At 53.2% G+C, this 20,484-nt stretch overlaps 1 protein-coding gene across 1 annotated transcript; it reads right to left on the bottom strand.

The window, feature by feature from the left end:
• Positions 1 to 11,525: 11,525 nt before the first annotated feature.
• Positions 11,526 to 14,908, bottom strand: EVX1 (even-skipped homeobox 1; the record flags this gene model as incomplete). The annotated part of the gene is made up of 3 exons (XM_082691727.1): positions 11,526 to 12,065; positions 12,674 to 12,921; positions 14,482 to 14,908. 3 exons carry the CDS (start codon positions 14,906 to 14,908, stop codon positions 11,526 to 11,528), a joined length of 1,215 nt encoding a protein of 404 aa, XP_082547853.1.
• Positions 14,909 to 20,484: the final 5,576 nt, after the last annotated feature.

A 20,484-nucleotide genomic window follows, 5' to 3' on the forward strand; every position in this document is an offset into this window, starting at 1 on the left:
TCCTCCTGTAAAAGAAGTCCAGGGGTAGGTGGTCCGGAAAGATTCTACAGTTCTAGAGACCCATGCTCTATCTCATTCTGCCTTGCTCAGCATGGCTTACTTCTCGTGGTCCAAGATAACTGTTTGAGTTCCATCCACTACGTCAGATTCCAGCCGGAAGAAAGAAGAAGGGGTGAAGAAGGGAGCACACACACCCCTTTTAGCAGACACTTCCTTTGAAGTCACACCGCTTACATCCCATTGGCCAGAACTTAATCACGTGGCCACCTCTAGCTGGCTGGGAAACGTAGCCTTTAGTATCAGTGGCCATTTACCTCACTGAAAACAGGGTTTCTTTTACTAAAGAAGGATCTGACAGGACATGAGAATCAAGTCTTGGCCATGATTCCCTCCCTGGTACTTCAGTCTTCCCCTCTAGGGCCACAGCCCTAACCTGAACCCCGGCAACCAACCACGTCAGGGAGCCTTATTTGCCTTACCTCCTTGCACCCATTTCTCTTGCCAGTCCCACAGCTTTTATGTTTTACCTCATCTGCTGAGTGCTAATGTGTCTTCCAGTGCTGTCCTTTTGCTCCTGGGGTCCACCTTCCCAACTGAGTAGCCCATTACTGACAGCTGAGAGAAGAGGGACTTGCTGTGTGACCTTTCTGGGTATATCCATCAGGATTCTCCAGAGAAATAGAATCAATTACATTTTCCCCCCACATAATTATGGAGGATGAGACGTACAAACCTAGGAAAGTCAAAGCTTTAAGTTCCAGTCCCCACCCAAATCTGAAAGTAGGAAAAGACTGACATCCCAGAGAGGCAGAGAGAAAGAATTCTTCCTTATCAGTCTTTCATTCTATCAGGTCTTCAACAGATTGGATGAAGCCCTCCCACACTGGGAAGGGCGATTTGCAGATACACCCAGAATAATGTTTAACCACAAATATCTGGGTACCTTGTGGCTCAGTCAAGTCAATATATAAAATTAACCATCACGCCGAGCTTTTTCCCTCATTTCTAAAATGGTGATAACAATCATTTTTTAAAACTTTTTTTAACAATCATTTTTGTCTCACTTAGCTGCGGTAAATATTAAGAATGACAGCGCATGTGGAACTTTTTAATTAAAAAGTGTGAGCCCGGGGCACCTGGGTGGCTCAGTGGGTTAAAGCCTCTGCCTTCAGCTCAGGTCATGATCCCAGGGTCCTGGGATCAAGCTCCGCATGGGACTCTCTGCTCAGCAGGGAGCCTGCTTCCCCCTCTATCTCTCCACCTGCCTCTCTGCGTACTTGTGATCTCTGTCAAATAAATAAATAAAATCTTAAAAAAAAAAAAGTGTGAACCCATCATACAAATGTCCATGAGTATAATTACAAATAGGAGAATATAAATCATAGTCACCTGATGCAGAAAAGAATTACCTTTTAAAAGTAAGTAACAAGCTAACCAAAAAGAATCTCCTAGGGGCACCTGGGTGGCTCAGTTGGGTGAGCATCTGCCTTCGGCTTGGGTCAAGGTCCCAGGGTCCTGGGATCGAGTCTCGCATTGGGTTCCCTGCTGGGTGGAAGGCCTGCTTCTTGCCCTTCCCACTCCCCCTGCTTGTGTTCCCTTTCTTGCTGTGTGTCTCTCTCTGTCAAATAAATAAATTTTTTAAATTTTAAATAAATAAATAATCTCTTAGTTTACCTCTTATCTCTGCAAATCCTCCTCTGGAATTTTTCCAAATCTTCCATTCTGTTTTCTTTCTATTCTGCTTTCTCTTCCCCTTTTTCTTGTGGCAGTTACTCTGCCCTGCACTTCCTACAGTCTTTTACACAGCTTTACAAGAAGAGAGAGGTTGAAATAGGATTCTAGATGAAGAAAAGAATGATCAGAGCAAACAGTGCTATCCTGCACCTGACTGGCTCAGTACGTAGAGCATGTAGACTGTTGATCTCCGAGTTGTGAGTTCTATCCCCATGTTGGGTGTCGAGATCACTTTAAAAAAAAAAAAAAACAACAACAACAACAATAACAAAAACCCAGGTGATGTCCTAAGCTTGTTGTATGTATAAAGTCATATAATCCTCACAACACCCCTACGAGATAGTCTATGGGAAGTAACCTCTTAGATAGCTCCCAGCGATCCCTCCTCACTCCCGGTGTTGATGCCTTCTATAATCCCCTCCCTTGGAGTGTGGGCTGGATTAGTGACTCACCTCAAACCAATATAATATGGCAAAAATGATGGAATGTTACAAGATTGGGTAACAAAAAGACTGTGGTATGTCTTGGTTTGCTCTCATTCTCTCTTTCTCTCTCAAGTCTTTCCAGTGTGCGTGTGTTGCCTGGCTTATTCATTCTGAGAAAAGCCTGCTACTGTGTTGTGAGCTACCCTGTGGAGAAGTCCACACTGCTAGAAACTGAAATAAGCTCTCAACCAACAGTCAGTGAAGGACTGAGGCCTTCAATCAAACAACCCACTGGCAAGAAACTAAATCCCTCCAACAGCCACAGGAGGGAAGCTGGAAGCAGATCCCCCCTCACCCACCTGACTTGAGACTTCAGATGAGACCACAGCCTCAGAGGACTGACTTTGAGCCAGAGACACCAGGTTAAAATTGTAAAAAGCTTCCCACTCCCAGAAACTGAGAGGATGTTTTTTGATTTAAGCAGCTAAACTCTGGAATAGCAGGAGTAGGTAACTGCTACAGACTTATTGTTGTCATCTCTATTTCACAGAGAAAGGAACAGTGTCTCAGAGAGATTAAGAAACTTTCAGTGGTACAAGCTTGTAAGTGACAGACTGAGGATTCAAACCCAGGAACTCCAGTTCTAGAATCCATGCTCTTTGAGTTGTTTGAATGGTTTATGTTTTAATAAATAGATGTCAAAATGCTTATATTTTATATTTTGTATAGGTAAAGTTACTATTGCTGAAGATGTACAGGCTCTAACTCAAGTAATAGATGAGTTCCCTTTTGCCAGGGCCCCTGTTGAAGCAAGTGTATTTCCTACCATAAAATCACTTTAGCCACATTTGGCATCACTAATGAGTTCTTCTCAAGCAAAGTACAAATTAGTTGTACTAACACAATCTAAGCCATATCCGCACCAAATTGGAGGACAACAAAGATCTTGTATAAACCTAAGTCTGGTATTGGCCACATAGTAGGCGCTTAGTAGATTATGTTTTGGTTCATTCATTGGGCTAAACTGCTCATTGACTGTCCACCAAAGAAATTGGAGATTGTATTTTTGGAAGACAGAGTGGAGTTGCCATCTTTAAAAACAGACACAAAAATCTGTCCTGCCTCCCACACTAGCTACTCTTATCTGATGCATGGATAATAACACATGGAAAGCATAGAACAGTGAATGGCACATGACAAGTATTCAATAAATGTTAGCTCTTCAACCTTACTGCCTAGCACTACAAATCCAGTCTCTGGAGTTCACAAGAAAAGGCAGAGAAATGGAGGAACCACAATTACTGCTGATCTGAAGAAAACTCTCGGCGCAGTATTCACTCCCTGCTTTCCTCAAGCCCGGATATCCATCAGCCAGAAGCATGGAGAGTTCCAGCCTGGCAGCTGAGTGCCCTGTTTGGTGGATTCAAAAGGTGTTATGTTTTGGGAATTAGCTAAAGAGTGGAACTACTGAAACATGATACAAGTAGGAAATTGGGAATATCAGATGCATTAGTCATAGGTCTCCTACTCAAACTCAGACACCCTTTACCTCTCGTTCACTGTGAAATCACTGAAGAGTCCAAGAGAGGACCTTCTCTTTACCAAGGAACTACTTCCATATGTATCCTCACTGACTTTCTTGCCGTCTCAGCAAGATCTGTACTTCTTTCACTGATTCCTTTTCCCTTCACTCTTCGGTTTCTCTACCCTACACATACACACACATTCTATTCTCTCACGGCCAAGTTCTTTCTTCCTTGTCTTCCTTTACAAAATATTATATTTGGGAATGACACACACGAATACACAAATCTCTATTCTGCTCTCACAGCTTAAAAATATATATTACATGGTGGCAGGTAGGAGGCCCTCAAATATTTGCTGAATAAAACCCTTCTTGACTGATTCCTCCAGGCTGGATGGAGACAGTATCTGACAACATGCTTAGTTCCCTAACTCTAGTGAGAGCTAGAGGAAAGAAAACAGAAATATTATACATGAGCTCTATCAAGCCCTATCTCCTCCCTAACATATGACAGTGGGAAAATGCAGCTAGGAAAATAATGTAATACAGATTACGCAGCTATTTAGAAACAGAGCCTACGCTAGAAGCCCCATCAACTGTCTTCCAGTCTGGGGCTATTCACATGTGGGTACAAATGCCCCTAACTTTGAATGGGTACCACTTTGTCAGGCCTGGCAAGCAGCAGACAGTCTCAGAGGGGGGCCCTGGATTCAGACCCAGGCCTCCATTTCTGACCTCCAGCAGACTCCTGGCAGGGTTTGACATCCACACTTCATTAGGGCTGTCTCCTCTGTGGATTTTCTATTCAGCACAGCAAGGCTGTGGCCCCGTGCTCACTTTGTGTGGAAACATCCTATAAAGGGGGCCTAGACTGCCCCTTCTCCTCTACCCCAGGGCTACTTGCAGGATATTTTCCCCACCTTCCTCTGGCTCCAGCAAGCCAAGCAGCTCTGGTGCAGGTCTCTGTGCAACTCGGCTCCCAGCGCCTTGATGAGGCGTGTTTAATCTTCCACCCGGATTATTTAACCTCCGCATCCTTGTTAACAAACAGCCATTATTAACGAGATGAGAGACCACATGGGGTGGGCTTCTACAGACAATGCGCGCTCCCTTGGCCTTTCTGCAAGCAAATTCATAATCCTCAGCGACTCAGACGACCGAGCCCTCCTGCCAGGCCCAAGAGGGAGTCAGGAAATAGTAGAAAGGGGGCGATCTGGACCCTTGTCCACGACTTCCCGCGCCTGCAGGGTCCGGGATCTGCAAGACGGAGTGGTACCTCTCCCTTCCTTCCCTGCCTCCCTCGCTTGCTCGCTCTCCCATGGGATTGTTACAGTGCGTTATAAATTTTACCTTTCCAGTGTGCAGGAGAGGCGAGAAGAGGCTGTGTCCCAGCTCCCGGCCGGCCTGTCCCTGAGGACACCAATTAAAGGCACTAATTGGACAGCAATACATCAAAGTCGCTCCCGGGAGTGGGTCCTCAGAGCGCCAGGAATCCATTAGTTGGGCTTTTGTTTCAAAACACAGAAATACAGAGGAAGAAAAAAACCACCTCGACGCGGATGGGAGTGGCGCGTGTGCTGTACCGCATGGACTCCGCTCTGTGTTCGCTGGGAGCGCCCCCCCCCCTCCTCTCTTACTCCAGGCTCGGTACATCTAATGCTCTTTCCTGCTTCTCTGTTCCCACCCACCTCACTTACATCCCCAAAGAGCGCCGCCTAGAAAGGCTCTCTCTTCCCTGGACCCGCACACAGACAGGGCCCGTGTAGACGCCGCACACAGTTAAACCTCAGCGCGTCTGTACCGATTCCGGAAACATCAACTCACCTCCCCGCGCACCTTGCTGTGGGTCTTTACCTAACTCTGTTGAGGAAGGGGAGGTAGACACCTCGGGGAGGCACATGTCGCCTCGAAGTCGTGACGGCCGCCTCGGCTGCGCTGGGCTCTCACGAGGCGCCCGGACGCCTGCCGGAGGGGGACGACGGAGGAGGACTGGCCTCATCGGGAGGGGTTATATCCGGATGCGGGGAGGGGCACTTCAATGGGGGAAGGAAAGGGCTCTTCTTTGGAGAACTTGGACGCAGCTCAAAGGCCCGAGGGTACCCAGAGAAGCCGGCTCGGGGAGGGGCCCAGGCCCGGAACGACGCGAAGTGACCCCAAGTGCACTTCCCGTCTCGGGACCTCCAGGGTGAGGGGCCCTGCGGAAATGGGGGCCCCGCCACGCCGTCGGCTCAAGAGGTCCCAGAGCCCGGGAGCCCCCAGCTACCCCCGCCCCGCGAGCACGGCTAGGCCGGCGGACGTCGGCGCTCCCGGCGACACCGAGCCCTACGGGGCACAAAGTAGAACGCTCTGGGGGTCGGATTCCGCGGGGCGCAGGGACTCGGGGTGCCTGACCCGAGCCGCACCCAGTAGCCGCTTGGGCCGGGGAGAGCTGGAACCGCAGCCAGGGCGGGGGGCTCCGAGGGCCACGCTGCGGTTTCCCGCCCGACCTGAAGTGGGAGAGGCCGAGGCTGAGGCTGAGGGCGAAGGCTAGGCCGGCCCGGGTCCGTGCGGCAGCCAGGGCGCAGGCTGGAGCGACCCGACTCGGCCTCACCTGGACCGCGGGTAGGCCGAGACGCCGAGACCCGAGCGCCCCATATCCTCCGGGGGCCGCGCCCGCTCCCTTCCCTCGAGGAGCCAGATTGGAATGGCTGCTTTGGATCCCATTTGTTACTAACCCCCGCATTTGTTTTCCATTTTATAAACGCTTCTCTTTAAGTAATTGTCCCTGTTAACAGCGTATACCTTTCAGCAGCCCTCACTGCGCTATAAATAATCTCAATGAAGATGCAAGGATATGACTTTCACAAGATTGGACAATTGATTCAATCTGTGACCCGCGATCGCGAGTAATATTGGAAGGCTATTTAAACAGATGAAGGCCTAAATTGTCTTGCTTGTATCTGAATTAATTTCTCATTCATCATCATTATGAAGTGATTGGTCTATTCAAGCTCTTCAGCCTGCTGGAACGGAGCGGGATTTAAATGAGATTGTAACACAATTTAAATGCTTGCCGACTTTAACGAGGCCAATTGAGCAGCTGCAATAAATACAAATATTTTTCTAAACAGCCTTGTTTTAAATAATTACTTAATGCTTTCATGTTATTTTTAAGTGGCAGTCTTTCTTTCTCTCTCTCTCTCTCTCCTGCCCCTGCTCAGAATATCACATACTTATTTGCTGAGAAGGCGATTTTCGAAAGGACTTTGTTTCCGTTTGCTTTGTAGAAGGTAGCATGTGTTTTGTGGTTGGCTATTTTTTTTTTCCACTCAGGGTCAACATTTCGGGGTCCTACAAGCTGGCACACATGGTGAACTGCACTTTGGTTTTCCCCTAATGCAGTCCAGTGTGCCTGCCCTGGCAGAGCCAGGCAGAAGCTAAGTGATGAAGAAATTTGCCTTTTAGACCAAGTCACTTATCCAGATGCGTTGAGCTGGGTCTTGCAAACGAACCCCCTCAATTGGACTTACAAATGACACCCCGAAGAGTGGCATCGTTTTTAACTTGTTCTGATGACCACCACCATCTCGAACAAATCAGAATTCCAGCATATCCCAAAGGTGTCCCATAGGAAGTTCAATCTGCCCGCAGTTTGGCTCCCCTGCAAGTCGACTGGAAAGGGTGAAGGAAGGCTGAGGATTTCTTTGTTTAGGGACTAGGCAAAGAAAGAGAACCTGACTACAAACATTAGTCAGGGGTGGAGTAATTAGAAGAAATCCCCCCCTTTTTTTTGCCCCAACTCTGTTTCCCTCCCCATAATCACTGACTCCTACTCCCTCTCTCACACTGGGGTGATGGTGCATGAAGAAGATGTTAAGAAGGAAGAGCTCTTCTCACTTGGAGAACGCCATCCTCAATAACCCACCGCCGAGACACCCACGCCCTACCGGCGACATATGGCGGCGGGTGTTTCCTCAATTGGGGAATAATGGAGGCAACCGAGCGCAAGAAACCTGGGGAACAAAAGAATCTTTTAAACTTTCGTGCAAAGGCTGGGTGGGGATGGGGAGACACGCGACTTGCTGTGGGGGACCTAAACTCCCATTTGCAGCGATCCCTCAGGGCCGTGACCCTTTGGGAAGCCTAGGGTGAGCGAGCGCATTCGGAACCACTTCACCTTCTGCCTGAGAGGGTGCAGGAGGACTCCGTGTCTGAGGTGTGAGGGTGCAGGGTTAGAGCGGCTGAGAAGACAGAGCCAATATTGTTAGTAGACAAACCATTTGTGGGGCAGACCACACTGGGGGATGTGATCATATTGCAGGCTAGAAGGGAAAGAAAAAAAAAAAAAAACGGGGACAAGGGGTGGAGGAACCAAGTGATTTGCTATGTAACTGGGCAATTTAATGCCAGAGTTAGGGAGCTGCTGGCCGGAATCATTTTGTCTTCGGAGGCTCTGCCGAGCTCATCCTCTTTATCCTGTTGTTTAAAATGAGCATTATCCCAAACATATGCAATGCAATCAGTTTGGTCACACTTACAAGAACACGCTTTAATAAGGCAATCAATCACACGCTAACAAGCGGCGACGGCCGGCGCTGAGCGTGCACTCCGGCTGCGGGGCGGCTGGTCTTGTCCAGCCGGGTGGACGGTGGCTGAGGGCAGGTCTGCTCTCCCAGGCCCCCGCCGCCGGTTGCAATGGGGTTGAGGAGCCCAGGGAAAGTGTGAGTCAGGAGTGAGGTGTCAGACTTCCCAAGGGGTGACCCTGGACTCGGGGGCCCAAAGGGGCCTAGGAGAAGGGAGGGGAAGCTGGAACCTGAAGCTCATAGCTGCACAGGACCCTAATAGCTGTACAAGACCCTAATAGCTGTGTGAGACCCAGAACCTCTGTCTTACCACCTGCAAAATGGGACCAAGATGGGGCAAATCTAAGTAGAAGCTCTTAGAACATTGAAAGAATAATAATACCATGCCAGCCCAGTTGCTTGGTTTAGCCTTCTTTTACAAGTAAGAAGACTGAGGCTGTGGAGTGGCAGTGCCTTCTTTACCATCATTTCTCCATTCACCCTCCCCCACTACCGCCAAAATGTAGGTATTAGGCCAGGTGCCGTTGCTGGGTGCAGGTGGGAAAAACCTGTTTTTAGGTGCAGGGGTGGAAAAGGGAAAGTGAGAAGTGGTGCCCAGCACCAAACCGCAAACCTTGGCAAAAGGGAAATTTCATTATGAAGTAATGAGTAATTCCTCCTGGCAAGATGTATTGTTATATCTTCCACTTCAATTTGGAGGAAGAGAGGCTCAATTACCCAGAAAATACAGTCAATTAAAGGCTGCTGATTGGACACGAGGCCGGATCATCGATCTTGTACTTTCCAATATCGCTGCAGACACCTCATTTTCCCTCCCTATTAACTGAAAATACGCCTGGCATTACGGCAACCCGCAGCCCATTTACCTGTCGCAAGCAATCTCAGCCTGCCACGACGTAACCGCGAAATTTGCCTGGTTTTGGCACTGGGAGCTTCCTGGCTGCAGAGGTAGCTATGAAAAGCTGGGGAGGGAGGGAAGATGGGAGGCAGGAGTGGAGGGGAAGATGCTGGAAACCTCAGCTCCAGGCATTTCTTAGAAGGACAGGGGCCACTGTATGCAGGAGAGTTTCTCTGGACCCCGAAGAGAGATGGAAACTAATTAAGGATTCCCCATCTGCCCACTGATATATAGTGACAGAGGACCGTTGAAGCCCATGCAATTCCGGGCTCCCAGCTGGGCATTGCACCCATCTCTCCCTTGCCTGTTCCAGACTCAGAGGCAGCCACAGTGGCTCTCCTTTGGGGACAGAAGATGAGGGTGAGATGGCTGTTTGAGCACCATTTGTCCCCTTGCCCTGATGATGCCAGAATTCCATTCTTGGAGATGACTTTCAGACGGAGAATGATTCAGACACCCCCCCCACCATCCCAACCCAGGAATCCTCCTCCCTCCCCTTTCTAAACCCTAAGGTGCAGACTCTGCTGGACCCGCAATCCCAGCTCTCTGTAGTTCTGGAGCTCCGCCCCTATTGCCTCATTCCCCTCTACCTGGGGTTGAGGTGGAAGCAGGATCACAGTCCAGGGTCCCCTTTCCTCAAAGGCTTGGGGCAACTGGAGAAGAAACCATTGCAGGGTTGAGCCCCAGGTGGGCTAGTTTGCCAAAGAAGGCCCCTGGTGTACACAGAATTAAGAGAACATGCACCTCAGGGCAGCTCAGAGCCTGCCTTCTCCACTTTTGTACAATCTCCATTTGGAGCCTGCTAATGCCCAGCATAAGTTTGGGAGACCATCTGTGGCTCCATCTTTTGGTTCTCTACCCAAGCTCAGGATGGTGGCTGAACTAGCAATTCGAAAAGTGTCAGTGCACTGCCTGCTTCCCAAGACATTAAAATGCTGAAGGGAGAATTATATCCAGCTTTTATTGCAGTATGGTTAACAAATTGTAACAGCAAATTCTTCAGACTTCAAAGGAAAACCAAACCAAATTCATTCCCTACAGGAAGAACCAGTCCCTCCCAATCAGGGTGAAGCTTGTTATGGTGGGTACACTTCTCCTATCCTTCAAAAACTGGCTGCAAGAATGAGTGTGAGAGTGAGAGTTTGAGAGTGGCTCCCAAGTAAACCCCGGTGAAGGGGAAAGACAAGGTCCCCAGAAGGGGCCAAAGGCTTCTGCTAGTATCTGAAAGCCAAGCCCCAGTGGATGCTTGGGAGAAAAATGAGATGAAGAAGGATGTAAAATGCCAACTGCAAAGGGAAAGCCAGAAAGCTCTTGGTGAAGAGAAGGTGAACAGGCAAAGGCTTGAAATAGCCTCTAATTTGCTGGCAGATACTGAGGGAGGGAGATGAGGTCCCCGCTCCCTAAGCTCTTCCCTGGGCGCCTTGTTAACAGTTCAACTCTGGACTCCGCGGCCCATCGGCCCATCGCATGGTGATCATTATTATACATTCAACATTCAAAAATCCTCCTCACACACATCACTTGCTAATCAGGGTGTGTATTGGGCCCAGGGAGAAGAGAGACTTGGTAGGAGCTGCCAAGAGGCCCTGAGGCTTCTGCAGGCTCTCTGCCCATGTTAAACAAAAAGTGGGGGTGGGATGGAAGTAGTAGAGGCGGAGTTGCAAGCAGAGAGATATCAAGAAGCTAGGAAAGAGTAGAGATCAGGTGCTGGTAGACCAGAACCAGAAAATTTGTAACTGAGGTTCCAGGAAGGCAAGAGAGCCCCAAGGTTCCACGGGAGGGCCAGGATCCTCCGGGACAGTAAATCACCTCTCTTACTCTCTCCCCTTAGATGGCTGGTGCATTGCCATCCACGAGCCCCTTGCCATGCCTTGGAAAAGCTGGCAAAGATTAATCTCTATCTGCTCTGCATACACAGCATTTTTCAGAGAGACAGCTATTTCCTTTCCAGTGCTTGGGCTTGGCCTTGGGGATGGGGGGGGGGTCCCCGGTTGAGGCAGGGGTGAGGTGGCGGGTGGGAGGAGGTACTGAGGGGCTGGATATCAGTTGCTGTTGCTACTCAATTTGTTTGGCTTTGGAGCCGCGGCCTGACTCCAGTCAGGGGTAATGGGTCCGGTGAAAAACGGCAAAGAGAGGCCGCCCCAGAGGAAGGTCTCTCAGCCCCCGCGTCCCCATCCCCACTCCTGATCCCCAAAGGCGCCGGCCAAGCCACGGCCGCTTCCCGGGCGTCCCGATCCTCGAGGCCGAGGCCCAGCCCCTCTGGTCCTTTTCGGCCCTCTTCTTTCCCCCTCGGTGCCCTGGAGGCGGGGAGGGGCGCTGGCTGAGTCCCCGCGAGGGTCCCCGCATGGGCGTCCTGTAGCCGGCAGCCCGCGGGCGGCCCCTTATCTGGTGAGGGGCACCTCCTCCCTCTGGTCCAGCGCGACGGAGGAGGCCTTGCTGAGCACCGAGGGCGCGAAGGTGAGGAAGGAGTCCGAACGGGAGGTGGAGGCACAGGTGAAGTCCGAGGTGGCGGCGGCGCGGGGCGCCAGCCCGTTGGCGGGGCCGCTGTGGCAGGCGAGGCAGGAGCAGGGGCCGCCGGCCGCCGTGCCCAGTCCGTGAGCCGGGCCGGGGTAGAGCGGCGGGTGGCGGAAGGCGCACAGAAGTTCGGGCCGCGGGTAGGGCTGTGAGAGCACGCGGAAGGTATCAAGCGGGCGCAGCGGGCCGCTGAAGGGCGAGGCGGCGGCGGACGCGGCGGACGCGGCGCCCAAGCCCACCGGCGAGTAGTAGGGCAGGGGCAGGTGCGACGGGAAGGGATAGGGCAGGCCGCCCGCGGCCGCCGCGTGGCTCATCATGTACGTGTAGAAGGCGGGGTCGGCCGGGTGCGGCCACGTCATGGCCAGCCGCTGCCGTTTGTCCTTCATGCGCCGGTTCTGGAACCACACCTGGCGGGAGAGGAGCGGGTTCGGCGGCTGCACGCGGCCCGGGGGCGCAGAGCCCAGAAGTCCTGCCCAACTGCAGGGGACGGATGCCGGGCGCGCAGGGAAGAGCCGGCTGTGGGGGTGCAGATCCCACCACCACCACCTCCTCCTGGAATCCCTTATGGGAGGTTCAGGGAGTGGCTTCAATCTGTGTCCCTCCTTCCCTCTGCCACGCGGCCAGGACCCCTGGGGTGCCAGAGCCCGGCGTGGGCGTGCTGATAGTGGGATAGACTAAGGAGCCTGCGGGTCTGAGGCGGCAGGCAGCGGTTCCCCAGAAACACCTCTTCCAGTCTCTTCCAGTCAGTCTCTATATCTCTCTCTCTCTCGGTAAAGGCACCCACTGTTTATTTGGCTAGAAAAGGGACAGAGTCAACCGCACGCCAGCAGTTCCCGCCTAGGGACTATCGGGAAGGTAAATTTGCACACACCTGGCGCCCGCACCGGCCTGGACACCCCCAGCTGAGTAACCACGTGGGCAGGGAGACCCCAGGCCCTGATTCTTGGCTCGGGACTCAGGGACGGGACAGTAGGTATTCCTGCACACCCTTTCTCCCTGTCGCCAGAGCTCATACCTTGATGGTGGTTTCCGGCAGGTTTAGGGCGGCGGCCAGCTCGCATCTCCGCGGCCTGGACACATAGTTCTCCCTGTAGAACTCCTTCTCCAGCCGGGCAATCTGCTCCCGGGTGAAGGCGGTGCGGTAGCGGCGCATCTGGTCACTGGCGCTGCAGGCCAGGGTGCCCTGTGAGCTGCCGCTGCTGTTGCTCTTGGGGGCCTCGCTGCCGCTGTTGGGACTGCCGGCCAGTGCCTCTGAGCTGGGCCCTGCATAGGGAGCCCAGAACACATGCACACACAGAACACACAACAGACACACAAAACACTGCTGATGTGGGGCTGTAGGCCCAGGGTGTGTGTGTAGGGTGGGGTAGAAAGGGCCCCCCCTCCTCTCTGTAGCCTCAGTTTCTGCCTCCATCGAGGCACAAGGGACTTTGAGAACACAGGAAGAGAGGGATAGGGGCTCATCAGTCAGATGAGCACAAAGCGTAGGCTGGGCTGCTATTTGGGAGACCTCTGTCTTAAGGCCTGCTGGGTACAGAAACCTCAGCCATCCAGAGCCACCTGCCCTGAGCCACAGACTGGATGCAGCCCCTCTGAGCTTTCTGCCCACCCTTGGCAGGAGTGGACAAGGATATGCGATCTTACAGGCAAGTTGAGATGCACCTTTGTGCTGGAGTGTAGTGAGCTCTGGGTCTCAGCGGATTGTAGGATGCTGCACACAGACTGAGTCCTTGCTTTTGTGTGTGCCAAGCTGCCAGTGCAGGTGTAGGAATGTGTACTAGGTTGCATGTGTTGTAGAGACGGCATAGGAATGTGTGCATGAATATCATATTACCTTGGTATATTTGAGTTTAGGGAATCTGGGTTGAATAGACAAGAGGGTAATGAGTGGATGTGGGTGCACAGCCAGGTGTTGACTGCCAAGGTGAGGGGGTGGTTTTTCTTCCATACCAGGGTCTTCCCATCCACCCCCACAGCTTTGGCGAGGAGTGTCTCCTGGTAGGCTCTCCCTCCTACTAGCTTTCCAGCTCTCTCTGGGAGACTTCCCTGCCTGGCCACCTCCCCCACAAACTAGCCCCCCCTCCCCCTGTCAGGAAGGGGTTCTTCAGTTAAAACAGTGTGACAGTACCCCTCCTTTTGGGTCTAACTCAAAGAAGGGTGGGGCTCCTGCCCCCTGCAGCTCCTTTTCCTTTGGGTGGAGAAGTGGGACTAGGGAGGAAAGGGGAAGGGGGGGAGGGCCAGAGCTCTGCCTTTTCAAATGCAACCGGAGACCAAAGGCAATTAGATCATTGGGACCATTTCCGACCTGGCGCCACCGAGCCCGGGAAGTGACAAGGTAATTTGGACCTCTGACCGACGTGCAAACTGGTCGGAGGGCTGCAGCACCCAGGCAGCCCGAGTCCACCGGGATTTTACGGTCCTTTATGGACTCCCGGCTTCCACGCCTGGTTGCGCCTTACACCCCTCCAGCCACAAACTGCCCCGACCTGCGTTTGATCTCGCCCACTCTGGGGAAAGTGTCTTCTCGGAGCAGTTGAAGCAGTGCCACAAAACTCTGGGGGGTTAGGGTGCACTTTGAATCCCCCTCAAGCCCAGGGCTTGCGTCTCCCTCCTCCCGCAAAGCACAGCTGTCACCCTGGTCCCGCCAATGCCAGAGCACAGAAGGAGACCCCCGCCAGGGCTCAGATATCAGGGGAGAGTTTCTCAGGTGGGTCCCCCCAGCCACCCTGCCCTGGGGAAAAGGAGGGTCTTCCTCCCCTCCAGAGCTGAAGTGCAAGGTGGGCGCGGTGGGAGGCCCGGGGAGAGAAGGGGCGCGGTGGCTACCTTTGCTGTGCTGGTACTCGGCGTTCCCCGTGGCGCAGTCCGGGGTGCAGCTCACCTCGATTTCTTCATAGAAATCCGACTCGGTGTCCGAGCTGCTAGGTTGCCCCTGACCCGAGAGGCTGTCGGCGGAAGGGGCCGGAGGTCCGGGGCCGAGCACCGCAGCCCCGGCTGCCCGCGGCTCGGCGCCCGGCCCCGCGGCGCTGCTTGCTAGTCCGTCGACCGGCTCCTCCTCTAGGCCTCCCCCGCCGCGCTCCCGGACGGCCGGAGGGCCGGCCCGCGGGCTCAGGCAACCACGGGTCACCGTCTTCTCCGGCGGCTCAGGCAGCGGGCTGCCCACGGCTTCGGACAAATTGGAGACCCTCTTGCCAACCAGAGTACCAAGCTGACCCGCGTCCAGAAACATAACCATGTCCTTTCGGCTCTCCATCCCGGGGCTCGCCGGAGGGGGGAGGGAGGAAGCCCCAAATGACTCCTAGCCCCCGTCTCCCCGGGTCCCCAGCGGTCCGACAGATCTTGGCTGCGGGAGGGAGAAAGAGAGACCAGGCGACTGGGCGGGCGCGGAGCGGCCGGAGCGCGATGTCGACGGTGACGGCGGTGGTGGCGGTGGGGAGCTGGGGTCACCTTGTGATGCGAGCGCTCCTCTGTGCCGTACCGCCTCTGGGAGGAAGCCCCATTGCCCTCTTCTTTCTAAGCTGTCATCCTCCTGCTGCAATCGTCATTACAGTACCGCTGGTGACGCCACTGGGCGAGCGCAAGTGGATAAATAGAAACGTCTGCCACAGCGAAGATGAAAGGAGACCCGCAGCTAATGGCTCGGCAGTGATGCGCCAGGTGTGGGCCTCGCTCGAATGGGGAGGAGAGTGTGAAAACAGACAGAGAGGCACACACACTGAGACAGGGAGACACCCAGGCAGAGGGCATGCAAATGGAATTCCGCAAAAAGAAAAAGAGAGCTTAAGGCGCGCGGCGAGTTCCGCAGGAGCTGCGGGACTCGGTAATTGAATAAGCTTCTGACTGTGGGATTTTTTTTTTTTTTTCGGATTGTTGTTTTGGCTTTTGTTTTCTTAACTTGGTGCCTTGATCTAACACTGATGAGAAAATCCATAACTGCATTTTAAAAGTGTGAAGGTCGACTCACAAGCCTCGCTTCTCTCGTCATTATTACAACTGTCTGTCCTGGAGAGCTAACATCCTAGGGGCTCCAAAGTCTTTTTACAAGCTACTGAAAAACATATTCCCTCTTCCCACCCCCCAGTGGTCTGGAGAGCTTGAGCCTGGGGGATCTTCTTCCTACCCTCTACCCCCAGATGCCTCCTTCCTCCTGGAAACCAAGAGAACTTGGTGATTTTTCTTTCCCAAGGGGCAGGAGATAAATGTCTTAATATCTTCTCTTTAAGGACCTGTCTTGGCGGCTGACTCCAAATGTTGATTTTTTTTTTTTTTTTCTTATTCTCATTCCCCATCTAGGTGGCCTTAAGCTCTCCACAGCTCGGCTTGACCTCCAGGTGGCTATTCGTAGAAGAAATCGTTTTCCCATTTGCCTGGGCCTCGCCTGCACTTCAGGTATGTAGGGTGGGGAGAGGTTCTAAGAGTGGCCTTTTTTTTTTCTTTTTCTTGCCCGTATTTTAAGGTATTCGTTCAGAGGCAACGAATTCCTCTGGAAACAGGTTTTGCGAGTGAAGAGAGACTGAGAAATGCAGCCCCTACGAGGCAGGACCAGAGGCTCCTAGCTGGGAAAAGGTGCTGTTCCCACCCAGAGACTGGGCACAGCAGTTGAGAGTGCTCCAGCACAGGGCACTGGGGCTCGCAGAGCTTTGGCTCACACGGCTCTCCCCCAGATCCTGCCCACATGCTTCAGGGGTCCTGGCGGTGAAGAGAGAGAAGTCAGCGAAAATGCCCTGAAATAGCTCGTGACTAGGGACGTTCAAAAATCTCTGAGGACAGAAGGGGAGTCTTCAAGACAAGGCTGGGGGAGTCCGTAGTGCCAGATATCTTTGGGAGCAGCCCCACGCTCCTTCTCAGGTCTTCTTCCAGGAAAGGTACATAGAACCTATTAGAAAACAGACGCCTTCCCAACTCTGCCAAGTGGGGCAGCAAGGTCTCTCTCCACTTTGCTAAAGGCAGAAGAGAGGTTCCTTCTCTGCTGTGCTACCCCTAAAACGGGCCTTACTCTGCCCCTCCTCGGAGCTCCTAGTTCCCAGGGGCCAGGGCTGCCCTGGTACTCCACCCCTCCAAAGCCCCAATTTCTGAGATTCTAAAGGAAAGTGTATCACCATCTTTTTTTTTTTTTTAATCTTCTTCTATCTCTTTCTCTGTTCTCCTCCTTTCTCTTTCTCTACTCTTTTCTCTCCTCCTGCCTCAGTTTTCCCATCTGTGGGCTTTGGGGGTGGTGGACCAAGCAAGGGATTCAAGCAAGACAAAAGTTCTCACTCCAGCTGTCCACTTCCCCTATTCAATCAGAAGGCGCTCGTTAACCTCGCCTGGGGTGGGGGACAGAAGGATCCGGAAGGTCAACGTGGGCAGAAACATCTCCACTCCCTGGGACTCCCAAAGACACCATCTGCTGAGCACAGCTAGTTCAAAACTGCTAGGGACTATTGTAAAGGAGAAAGGAGCGACTGGAAGTGGAGGGGATCAAATCCTAGAGGCTTTTGCTGCGTTGCAGAGTTGTCCTAGGATGCTGTCACACGCCTCGCCCTTCCTAACCAGCAGCCAGAGCCTGAGGGAGCACCTTGCTTGCTCTCTCCTTCCTGTCAAAGTCGAGGCCGCCGCGCCTGTGTTCTAGCGACCTCAGTTGGGCCCTTCCGGGCACCAAGCCTGGGTCTCCCCCGCCCTCTGCTCCCCCAGCGAGCCTGCCGCCTTCTCACAGCCGCCCCCGCTGCGCTCACCTTCTTGGGGCCAGGTCCGCAGAGGGACTCCCGGCTCCCCGCCCCGCCCCCAGCTTTGCATTCAATGGGAGTGCTCGGCGTTTGATCCTCTTTTCCTCTGGGTTTTCCCTGCCAGATGAAAGCCGAGTAGGATTGAGAGATCAAGAGGTACCACTTGCGTCTCCTTCCTGGGTCCGGCCCACCCAAGCGGGGCCTCCTTGGAAGGAGACTCCAGCGGGGGCTCAGCCTCTCCGGGAGGGGGGCTGCCTCGTCTAGGCTTCGGATCTAAAGCTGCAGGGACGCCCCCTCCGCCCCAACCCTCTCCCCGCTTCTGCCTCCGCGCTTTCAAAGCCGCCTCAATCCCCCAGTCTCTGGGGGCTTATTGCGCCCTCTGGCACAGGGGGGGAAACAAAAATGTTTAGCGAAATATCACTTCTTCCAAAAGCATCGTTTCGTCAACGTCAGAGGAAGAGAGGTCGGATTTTTTATAAGAAGAAAACGGGCGGCGGCGGGGGTGGGGTACTGAATTAGAACACTATTTCTGTTTAGCCTTTTTTTTAGTGGGGGGGAGGGGGAAGGCTATTTTAGCAGCGTGGTTATCACTGTATCAAGACGGTTATTCCGGATGACAATGTTCCAGAAGGAAGGTAAATTTGCAGAGAGAATGAAGTCCGCCGCCGGCAGAGGCCTGGGAAACCCCATAAAAGCGGAGAGGGGGTGTTGGCAGCCTAAACGGGGTGAGGCCTGGGATCCCACTGCTTCTCACCTCCCACAGCAGGGAAGGACCCCCTTCCCCCACCACCTCGGGCCTGCTGTCCCCTCCCCCGCTGGGAAGACAGGTTAAGGTCCAGCAGGCTCCTCGCCCATTGAAATTCTCTAGACTTCAAAAGCTCAAGGCTCGGCTTCCGCCCGGGCTCGGCCGGGGGCGGGAGGGGGAGACCCCCGGGGAGGAAACGCGGAGATAAGATGCGCGGCTCGTGTTAAATGGAATCGGAAGCCCAGCTTGGGTCACCAGACGCGTTGATCTGCTGGAGCCGCTAGGCTTCCCAAGAAAACCCCGCTCGGGAGAGCGACGGCAGGGGGTGGGGAATGCCTCGGTGGCCTTCGGACCCGCTTAGGTGCGGCGGTCTGCGGCCCTGGGTATCTGTATCAGACAGATGCCGGGCCTCCCAGCGGCGAGCACTCTTCCTGGCCGTAAGGAAGGGGCAGAGGTTTCCGGAAGCTGGTTTGTCTGCTTCGGTGCCAGCAAAATTTTGATCAGGAAAAATTGTTTTTGCTTCTCACTTTGGTAAGCACAAAAACAAAGGGAGCTTCCTTTGAAACAATAAGCGTTGCCCAACTGTCGTGGATATTGATCTTGGGCCCTTCTTTATCTTCCAAGCCATGTCTCCGGCGTGGACATCGAAGATCCCGCGCGGCTGGGTCTCTGAGGCGGGGATCGCCGCGGTGAGGTGACTTGTGCGGTTGGTTCCTGTCTTGTCCCGGGCACCTGCCAACGCCCATCTGGGAACCCAAAGCGCAGAAGCACCGCGGAATGTGCCCCTCCAGAACCAAGGTCCACTCGATCTCAGACGCCCAGAGGTCGGACTTCCCCGGTGCCAGGAGATTATGCCTCATTCACTTGCCCCAATCCCTCACCCACCCCATAAAGGGAGTCCCTGGAACGCTCACCTGCAGCGGGGACCACAGAACAGTTTGTCCTACAGGGAGAACCTGCAGCTTCTGGAACTCTGATTTGGACAAAAGCCCCTTCTTTCTCTGTCTCCCAGAACCAAGGGCCAGGAGCCTGGGACAAGAAACTGGATGCTTTCTGACTTCTGCTCCTTCGGTGCTTGGAGCCAGCCAATCTTGCAGTGGCTCTCACATCTACACCTGTCAGCCCCAGGTTTCTATAGGCCCAAGCCCAGTGGCTTTCCCACCCTAAGCTTCGGACTACTGCCCGAGCAGCCCATATTCCTACACACACTTGTCCATCCCAGAGCTGGAGGACCCAGGACAGTCAGTACTGAAGGCCCAAGGACCTCTTCAAGCTCGAGGCCTGCTTCTGCCTCAAGTCACCAACTAAAGGGGTCCATTTTCCCGTGGAGGGGCAATTCCCCAACACCCAAGCAAGCAAAGCCCAGGCATACCTCTCCCTCCCCTAGCAGAGATGGTATGGGTTTTTCCTTCACCACTACTATCCTGAAATTTGCTTTCAAATTTATAAGCTCATTTCTCATTTAGTGCACACAACATTCCTTTAAAAATCCTCAACAGGCCACAGTGCCTTCTCTCCCACAGTGATAGGGCAACCAGTGGTCTTGGCAGACAATAGCCCAGTGTCCCTTCTGAGTCCCCCCAGCCTGCAGGGGTGCCTCAACACCCAACAGTGCCCTAACTTTCCATAAGGTAATCCTGCACAAACCTTCTGCCCCTTCTGGGATCTAGGTGGGCCCAAGGGCCTCTCAGAGAGGTTGCTTACCTGCCCTCAGAAGTAAAAGGCTCAGGGCCCATGTCGCTGGACTGTTCTCACTCTGCTTCATCCATGATTTCCCAGGAGGGCAAAGAGAAACCCTATCTAGAAATCTGGGGACCCCACTTGATAAGCGTAATCACTGTTCTAAGCATCTCAGCTATATTAGCTCTTTCCATCCTCACAACAGGCCTGAAGAATGAATAAATCATCCTTATTTTGTAGCTGAGTATTCTGAAGCATTGAGAAAAGGCTCACATGTAAATGACAGAGTAAGGCCTAAAACCTTATCCTTCTAGCTTCAAGTCCACACTCCCAACTGGATTTACTAGGAAATGCCAAGCATTGCATTCTGAGTCTTTCTTTTCAAAAAACTCCACTTGTGGTTTTTGCCAAGGCCGTTTCTCCTCCTCCTCCCTCCCAATGAATTCACTGGGATTGGGAGAAGAGTGAGTAGAGGGGTATGATTAACCTCTCATCACTCACTCTGAGCATGAAGAGTAAAGAAAACAATGGTCCAAACCATTTGGAAATGTATCCTGGAGAAGGCCTCCAGGTCTTGCCTTTTAAGACAGGGATCAGAGGCTAGGGATTGTGCAGAGGGACCTGTGCGGAGGCTGGAGCCATCCTTAGGGAGTTGGGGTAGGAGAGCCTAACTCTCCTTCCTGAGCAGGAGGAGGAGAG

This window comes from Mustela nivalis (genome assembly GCF_964662115.1).
Source record: "Mustela nivalis genome assembly, chromosome: 12".
NCBI lineage: Eukaryota > Metazoa > Chordata > Mammalia > Carnivora > Mustelidae > Mustela > Mustela nivalis.